Here is a 9,418-nt window from a genome sequence, read left to right as displayed (position 1 = left end):
TGCAGATAAAAAAATGTTTTTGCAGATCTGACAAACTGAGAGAGAACTTATCGTTAAAAAGCTCCAGGATTTATCCTAAAAGTTTGAACGATTTCCAGAGAAGTTTGATATGAAGTTTGAGTGTAAGCGAGGGAGTTTGTTTGCACAGATGATAACAAACTAGTTTACAGATGAACTCAAATTGAGTGCTTCATTGTTTTTAATCTTTACCGTGACTAAAGAATAATGTAAGCTATAAATTGAATCTTTGCCTTGAACCATCCAGCTCTCAGTTTGTGTGTTTCTCTGCTCATTCTGGACTCTGCCTCAGGTATTTCTCACCCTGTTGAGACGCAGAGTAAAGAGGACGGGAGGATCCCGTCAGTGCCTGGGAACCTGAGGGATCCTGAGAGACAGACAGACAGAGAGACAGAGAGAGGACAGGGGGACCCACCGAAAGAGATCATGCTGTGAGGAGAACTGCTCAGGGAAAGCTCAATCAGGTCATTTTTACCCCCTCATCATCTGTATCCTGAAAGTGTCCGGAGTGGGATCTGTCCTGGTGTGAGGGGACTCTGCAGCACCATGGGAGCCTCCAGTGACAAGGTAAGAGGGTGATGGTCTGCTTTCTTTTGATGATCTTCTGGTTTGTTGTCTATTTGGCCCGTTACGGGACCAGAGAGCTTGATCTGTGGTTCTGTTACAATCAATGATTAGTGTTAATATTCAAGAAACTCGTCAGCTTTAGCCGTCTTAAATGAAACAAGCAGTAAGAGGGACATTTGTTTGGCTCTATGGGAGAAAAGGATCAGAGCACGGTTTAGTTTTTACTGACTTAGAGTCTGACTCAGAATGTTTTTGAAGTGCACACCAAAGTTTCAAAATAGCCGGCCTCAAAAATCTTTATTTCCTAGATTTTAAAATAAAAGTCAAAGCAAAAAATGCTTTTTTATAATGCAGGTACAAACACAAGGACGTTGAAAGTGGTTTGAATATCCATAACTTCCTGGTCAACGAAAGGTAAAATAACTCAAACAAATAAGGCAACATTAGAATTAAAAACAAACAATCAAATCCAGAAAAAAGTCAGAGTTAAAGAGCATTAAACATTGAAAATGACGAGTAGAATTACAAAACACAAGAAACATTTTAACAAAGATTTCATCCTCAACTTAAAGTTTTCTTGCTTTGTGTTTAAATTTTTTGTTTGCGGATAGATCCGATGATTAACAGCTCATTAAAACCTTTTTTTAATTTGATTACCTTCATACTTCCCTGGTACTCACACTGAGCCGCACACTGCTCATCCAGCTGTGTGACACTTTTGTTCTGATAAAGAAGAATATTTTATTTGTTTCTTTTTCTAAAAGTGCTGCTTTACTTTGATCCATTCTCTCTTTGCATTTTTCTCCTGCTCTTTGACAACCTGTGAGGCATCCAATACTTTGAGAAATAAAAGATTTAAGGGCTCTACACATTTTAAAACATTTGTTCAAACATTGTATGAATGTATTTTAACCTGTAGGAAACCACAAATATTCACCACAACGTGTTATAAGTACAAAGAACATGGAGCAGAGTGAGACGACTCACCTCACTGTCCCAGAGGTCCTGCAGGTCAGACAGATTCAGATTGAGAGTTTTTTATTTACATACTGAACATCTCAGCCTAGACACACAGCATGCAGAGAACATATTCAGACGGAGAGCTAAAGTTAAGGGTTTACAGGTCAAACTTCTAATGCATGATAAAAAATGTTAATGTAGAGTTGACAGTTACCTTCTGTCTGTACAGCCAGTAGCAACAAATACAAAGCCCGCCTCCTCTCTTATCTTATTACAGATAATAAACATAGTGGTCTTTCCATAATTGTAGACGACATGAACGCAGGTCAGTGGATTCAGAGTGGAGGTAGAAGTTTGTGATTTGTTGAGATGTTTTGAGGGTTGAATTTTAAAGCTTTCCCTCCAACACTTGATTAGACAACTAATCAAACAGAGGGATCAGAAGTGACACCAGGAATCTGTTTGGTTTTATTCAGTGTATTGTCGCTTTTTATTGACTTCTTCTTAAACTCCAGCGTGCAGCTCCTCCAGCTCGGGTCAAATGTTCAGGTTTTTTTTTTTTTTTCCTCAGTGAAGCTTCAGGAATGTCAGATGAGTCTGAGAGGAACTCAGCGCTTTCCTCTTGACAAAGAAACCTCTCAGTCTGTTTCATTCTCAGCCAAATACCAGCAGAGAGTCTCTCCTGAGCAGCTCGGAGTCCTGGAGGAGTTCAAGAGGATTCTCTTTTATAAATGTAGTCGACTCTAAAGTGTTTCTGATCCCGTTTGACACGACTGACACTAACCTGAGGTCGAGAAGTCTGGCTTGTTGCTCCCTTTGAAACAGTTTAATTATAAAGTGTATTTAACCCGTGCATTAAAGGGTACTTGAAGTTTTATTTTTAAACCTGGGTCCTATTTTTTTACAGAGTCTTAAGTGATAAAAGTTCCAGAAGGGATTGCCCCCCCCCCCCATGCTTCACTAAAACAGTTTCTTTTCAGATTGTTATTCTTAGTGTCTGACCTGAAAGAAATAAACCCTACAGAGAAAGATCTTTTTTGAAAGAGTAAGACTCCGCCCCTTTTTTTTCCTTTTTTTTTTACAGGAAAAAGCTGCTCATAGCTTTCTTCAAGGACCAGACTCAATAGAAACATCATATAGAGTGTTGCATTAAAGCGACGATCTGTAACTTTTCAAAATTAAAATAGTTGTTTCAAAGTCGATGTAATAGTACAACAACTTTCTTCAGGCAGAACGGCGTCGCTTTCATGTCCACAGATCGCCCCGGTCGCCTGCTTATAGCTCTATCTAAGCTCGGCAGCGGGCCGCGGTTCTCCCACGAGACGTGCATACGTCTTTACGGCACTAGCCCGTTAGCACGTCTCTGTTCTGTTTGATAAAACAGCTGAGGCTAAGAGGAAGAGGAGGGTGTCGGATGAAGCTAAGAAGAGAAAATAGATTGAACATCCCTGCTGATATTATTCAGAACAGATCGAGATTGATATCAGTGTCATCGTTGACTCATGTTTAGCAGCTTTACCGGCTGCAGGAAGTCGTTTATCCCAAGTTATGTCTCAGGTTTGATACAAATAAATAAATGAATCCATCTTACGATAAAAGTCGTCTCTACAACGGGCTGTAGACGCTAGCAGAGTCAGATTTAAGCACTGAACCTTGTCAGTCGATGTGGTTCTTTTTTGTTTTCTAACAGCACTGCCCTTCTGCTTGTCAACAAATCCATGCTGTCTGTGATGGGGAGCCAGAACAGCAGTGTGAGTTTTACGACGGTGCAGTTACACTCAGAATCCTTCGGTGGGCGCCAAAGCTCACCAAACGGAATTCCTACATTATGTTGCTTTTATTTTGTTGCATAAATATTCTGTCAGATCCTCAACACATGTAAATGATCTTCCTCCTGCTGGGAGCTGAACTGACTCTCTTCGTGCTTCATGTTGTTCTGAGTTCTTACTGAATGTTTGAACTGAAGAGGTAAAGAAAGCTGCTGTGTTTTTATCCTCCTGCAGACGTCTCTCCTCTCCAGGCTGCTGCTGTTCACGCTGTGTGTCGTCTCCTCTCTCTGCCAGGAGGAATATTCAGGATACCACTCAGGTCAGAGCCGCTCCACCCTGCTGCCAGAGATCATCACTTTTTATTTATGTTATTAGTTATTTCACTTTCATATGACAAGGAATCCCCACATGTATAAGGGAGAGCATGTAAAAAAACAGACAAGATAGAATAAAAAAAGAAAAAGCAGCTGATAATGATTATTTCTTCTTCACACAAAATGAAAAATTAATATCAATTTGTTTCAACACTTGTAGAAGACCGTTATTGCACCAACATCAACTTTTTTTTTTTTTTAAAGTGATTTAATCCAGAAAATATTAAAATAATGAACAATATTTGTAAATCTAAATACACATAAATATTTTCTTTTTCTGAGCGAGATAAAAATCTAATTAATTATTTTAGATTTCTAATGTAAAAACAGCAACGTATGAAAGTTTTGTTCCTGGTGTAACAAGGCAATATATATATATATATATATATATGTAGTTAATAAAAAAGTTTGACTGTCCTGATTAGAAGACAAAAAGTGAAGTGTGGAGAGGCACTGATAGCATATAAAAATCATTTATTTAACAGGGATTGTCAACGCGTTTCGACTCGTCAGGACATATATATATATATATGTATATATGTATTTATTTAATGGTTTATTTTTTGTTTTTTTAATGCCTTTACTTAGATATATGACAGTGTACAGAGTCAGAAAGCGGAGAGAGAGAAAGGAGTCACAGGTCGGATTCAAACCCGGGTAGCGCACCTGGAGGACTACAGCCTCTGCTGACCTTGTATGCACTAAACACTAGGCTACCGTGCCCCAAATGTTTCATATTTAAACTCAATAACTGCTGTATGATGGTTCCACGTTTATATTACAGTAATGTATTCTTTGAACTAAACATCATATAATGAGAAGTCTGACTTATTGTCAAGTTTGTTTTCAGTTTCTGTTTGATGCATAACAGCAAATAAAGAAGTCAAAGTAAAAATAAAAAGAATACTTAGGGGGCGCTGGATAGCTTAGCGGTTATGTTACACGCCCCTTGTACAGAGGCTGTAGTCCTAGTTGCAGCAGCCGTGGGTTCAAATCCGACCTCGGCCATTTGCTGCATCTCCCAACGTTTACTGTCTCTCTTCATCCTCTCCAATGAAGGCAAAAACAATATTTTACGAGTTTTCTCCAAGACTAACGATGTGTTTACCTCTGAAGTCGGATGTTTGAGCTGGGAATCTAACATGACGTCAGACCTGATTTTAAATGTATTAGTAGTCTGAAAAAGCAACATGGACGCCTCCAGGAGTACCTTTGTTTTGTAATCTAACACCAGGCGGTAACAACACACTACGTGATAGTTTGCATGCAAAAATAACATGACAACATGTCCACAGATAGAACTCACACGTACCATCTGTGTGATTAAACCTTACTGTTGATGCACGGAGCAGCCATGTTGGATTTTAGCTCAGACTACTGTAGTTCCTCAGAGTTTCCGAGTCAGAGTTCTGACTGGAGGGCGGCGTTCTTGATGACATATCTGACTGGCTGGATCTGAATTTTCGACTTTTGAGATCAAATGGAACGCACCACAAAACACACCAGCTGCGTGTGGATTGACTCGCCCTCTGCAGTTCTTTGTGGTTGGATTTTTATGTTTGAGTTTTAGAAGTGGGTCAGGTAAAAGGCTCCTTCAGGATTTGAACATCTCACACCCAGAACAAGAATGGAATCCTTACACCAATGAGCCGCTCACATGTGAACTGACCCACAGAAGCAGGTGTGACATGCTGTGTTTGACATGTCTCTGTCCAGGTGAGGACCACACCTATGAAGGCTCCCTGGTGGACCAGTATGACAACTTAGCCTCCCCTCAGCCCGGTAAGCACAGAGACCATCACTCTTAATATATCCTGGTTGTATCTGACCAGCAGCTCTGATAGAAACCACAGACTAGACGCTCGCTGTAATCATGAACTGTTAAGTCTTCTTGTTGAACCGTCAGAGTATCCACCTGAGCCGACTCGCAGCTACGACGACGACGACCAGAGGCCAGAGGAGGGGGACTACGACCCTTATGGCCCCGCCCCCACTCAGGTCACCATGATCACTGAGGACGCCTTCCCCTACGCCACCACCACCGAGTCCCACTACGCCAAGGAGGACACAGAGACCATGCAGGTGAGACCGGCAGGATGAGGTGTGTAGATTCAACAGAGTAAAAACATCATGAGTATCTTTTTTTCCTGAGCGCTCCATCACAACACACGGCCTAATAAAGCGTAGTTATTAACGATTTGTCTATTTGTCAATCGAGCTTCAGCACGGTACGGGACAACTCGGCCTAGTGTGAGTGCGCTCTTCATTTCATTTTTAAAAGATGAAGGAACTCTTACTGTGTTGGTGAAAATGCAAAGTGACAAAATGTGCAAAAAATAAAACCAATAATACCCCCTCTCTCTCGCCCCTCTCTCTCCCCTCTCTCTCTCCCCTTTGATGTTGTTGTTTTTTTTTAAAAATAAAATGCACCCTTTAACTGTAATAATGTTGTGTTTCAGGTCCCGTATGAGTATCCTCCAGAAGGTCCAGACACGGACTCCTCCGAGGAGTCTGGGCTCAATGAAGGCCTGGAGGAGGGGCCGACAGAGTGTGACTGTGAGCCCGGGGAGCCTGGCTTCGCTGGCTTTGCAGGACCAAAGGTAACAAGTCATTTCATCCTTTAATGCTCGCTTCATCCTCGGCACAAAAACCATCGGATTGACCTGCTGATAGAGACGAAGAAACACAATAACACCTCAATGATGGAGGCGCTGTTATTCATCTGTTAACACTCAAACCTTTGAAACATCATGTTGAGCACAAGTACTAAATTATTTTCCTTCAGCTGATGCTTAAAACTTAAAAAAAAGAGAATTTATGAGTTTTCTGACTTTTCTTCTTTAAAATTAAAACGCCTCTTCTCAAAACAATTGTTGATTCTTTTCATGGCTTTTGTTCAGACTAATTCTGAATGTCTTGAAGCACCCAATCAAAGATGTTTATGTGTCAACAGGAAAACATTGTTATATCTGAAGATTCTCATCTAGTAATTTTTGTAATGTGGTGAACATTTTAGTGTTAACTTACCGTAAAACTTCAAAGGTAGCCCACCCCAATTCAAGGCCCAGTCCCTTTTAATAGCCTGGTGTTGCTGCACGTTTTGACATATAATGCAGCTCTCACTTAGAGGCCCCTTTACATGTAGTGGATCAGACATAAGGAAAGAAAACAGCAAGACACAAAAACAAAGATTAACTCCAAGAAAGACAAAATAATGATCATATGTGTGCAGGCTGAGAAGCAGGTTTACAAAGCAACACCAAATAAGTGAATCTATTGATATCCTAAGTTTGTACACAGTTAAATCATTTCTTTCTGCTTTAAATTTATAACAATTCATAATCTTTCCCATCTTTGTTGTGCATGAGTTTTGTTTGAAAATAATGAAAAGCGCTTCTCATTTTGACGCCTGTCCTAAATAAAGACAGGGTCATTTCATGGACGGATGTAAATCAAAGTTTTATGGTTACTCTGTTTGTAGAAACATTTCAATAAAGAGCGTACATCTGCATTCATACAGCAGGAATCAGTTAATGCCAACAGTCGTCTTGATTTCTAGGTTTATTTTTCCAGATCTGTGACTGATTCTTTTTCTACTTCCTGTCAGGGATCCAGAGGTCTGCAGGGTAAGACTGGAGTGCCAGCAGCTCAGGGCAGAGAGGTGAGAGACTCAAACATCATTACTGCCTGTTTCTGAATAAACAGAAACGCAGAGCTGCTGTTTTATCTGTATGTTTGATTCTTAGGGTTATAAAGGAACCAAAGGGGTCCGAGGAAGAGGAGGAGACACTGGACCTGTGGTGAGTAAAATCCCCTGGACACCACCGCATATCATGACTTCTTCTGATGGATTAACATGCACTTAAAGATAGTGTTGTAGTCGAGACCACACTAACCGAGAGCAAGACATACCTGAGACCAGAGTGCTCAGAGACTGAGATAAAACTAAGACCAAGACCAAGACATTTAGGGATCGAGACCGAGACAAGACCAAGACCAAGGCAGGTTGAGACTGAGTCAAGACCAAGACCATAAATATCACTGAAAAATCATCATCTTGTGTTTAAGGGAGCGTGTCACTCACTTAGAGCTCAACACCAGGATGGCTGCGTCCGTAACCGGGGGATAAAAATCTGATTATTAATGAATTGAAGTCCGCCCAGTCTGAGACCGAGACTAGACCGAGTAAAAATGCTTTAGATTCCCAGACGAGACCGAGATCTTCAAAAAGTGGTCTCAAGACCAGGATCGATTTGGATTACTACAACACTACTTATAGCATTGTTATAATAAATACACAAACTGAAAGTGAAAGTGAAACTGGAGCTGCAGGGTCGATCTTTATAAAGGAAGTTTGAGCCAAACAAGGAAATGAAAGTAAAAGTAAAAGAAACAGAGAAGTTTCGGAAATCCCTTAAATCTTTTTTATTTGTACATGTTTGTTTATGAAACAAAAACTCAGATGAGATCTTTTATTTTGGAAACATTTCCTCTCAGTGAAATATGTAAAGAGTGTAGAGTTTCACCGATTGGGAAATTAGGGGCACTACCAATGATGTCACTGGTTTGTTCAACAGGTGACCTCTTCTCTGATTCAGTAGTTGGGTCTAAATGTCCTCATTTAATTGATTTGGCACAACAAATAAACACCGGCTCAGGCAACATTATCTGCTGATCTGCTGATGTCTTTCTGCAGGGCGGATATCGTCTGATACAGATGTTGAAACCAAGATGTTGAGTCATATTATTTCTGCAGATATGATATGAGATAAAATTATTCTTTATTGAAGAGTCGGAAAATTCTTTAAAAACCTAAATATTAGGTTAAAAAATTAATTTCTTAATTGCAAGAAGAAGAAGTAAGAAGTAAAAAAGTATAAATTGAAAATCTTAAAGCGAGATTCCAACGACACAAAGTCTTTGTTTCTGAATGAGAAATATTAAATATAAAACAGTAAACTATTATCATTGTGTCTATATTTAATTTATTTAGTCCCTGTTAGTTTTTTTTCTTGGTTTTTGACCTGATCCCTCGTCCTGCAGGGCGACCCCGGGCTCGAAGGAGACGATGGAGCGTCTGGTTTCTCTGGAGCGATGGTGAGTTCAACACAGAAACACACGGAAAGATCATCACCGCCGGCAGGTCTGCTGGAGGTTTTTTATTTAAAAAAAAAAAACATGTTCCTTTCAAAAACCACTTTTACCACAATTTAACTTTATAACTTCTGGATTCTGGATTGGAACTGGATTGGTTTTAAACTTAAAGATCACATATTGTGTTTTTTTGTCATTTAAAGGGAGAACCAGGACTTCCAGGAGACCCAGGAGAGCAAGGAGTGCTGGGTCTCAAGGTAAACGAATCATCAGATTACAGACACAAAAAACGCATATGATATATTTTTCTTATTTATTTTTTCTTCTTCTCTTTTTTTTTTACAAGCATCAGGAATAAACTGCAGCTGTTTCAGTGTTTTATTAAAATCTGACCTCTCGTCTTGTCCGCAGGGTGACATCGGCATGGAGGGACCCCGAGGAGGAGTGGGAGATCGTGGTGAGACTGTAAGGAAACAAACACTCTGATTGAATGATATCTGAACTTTACTGTAAACTGAGCTGAAGAGAAACTAAAAAGCTGCCCTCAAATCTTTCCATTAAATTTTTTCTTGTTGATTTTCCATGAAAGACATTTTGTACGACTGATCTGAGCTCCAAACCGACCTGTGAACCCCT

The 9,418-nt window shown here is 40.0% G+C and overlaps 1 protein-coding gene and 1 long non-coding RNA gene across 3 annotated transcripts in view; one reads left to right on the top strand and one right to left on the bottom strand.

Annotated features, from left to right (window-relative positions):
* The window catches only part of LOC132983285 (uncharacterized), a 162,362-nt gene that overhangs the window by 50,146 nt on the left and 102,798 nt on the right, over positions 1–9,418 (bottom strand). The window lies entirely within an intron of this gene.
* Positions 376–9,418, top strand: part of zgc:113232 (uncharacterized protein LOC541546 homolog) — a 32,057-nt gene continuing 23,014 nt past the window's right edge. The window contains exons 1-10 of the mRNA XM_061049543.1: positions 376–585; positions 3,549–3,633; positions 5,405–5,470; positions 5,595–5,770; positions 6,148–6,288; positions 7,296–7,349; positions 7,435–7,488; positions 8,732–8,785; positions 8,986–9,039; positions 9,194–9,247. Of these exons, the coding sequence (XP_060905526.1) occupies positions 565–585; positions 3,549–3,633; positions 5,405–5,470; positions 5,595–5,770; positions 6,148–6,288; positions 7,296–7,349; positions 7,435–7,488; positions 8,732–8,785; positions 8,986–9,039; positions 9,194–9,247 (759 nt within the window). The 5' untranslated portion in view covers positions 376–564. The remainder of the gene's footprint in view (positions 586–3,548; positions 3,634–5,404; positions 5,471–5,594; positions 5,771–6,147; positions 6,289–7,295; positions 7,350–7,434; positions 7,489–8,731; positions 8,786–8,985; positions 9,040–9,193; positions 9,248–9,418) is intronic.

This window comes from Labrus mixtus, chromosome 11 (genome assembly GCF_963584025.1).
Source record: "Labrus mixtus chromosome 11, fLabMix1.1, whole genome shotgun sequence".
Taxonomy (NCBI): Eukaryota; Metazoa; Chordata; class Actinopteri; order Labriformes; family Labridae; genus Labrus; species Labrus mixtus.
The sequence above is the reverse complement of the archived record's forward strand: the minus strand, read 5'-3'. Positions and strand labels throughout refer to the sequence as shown.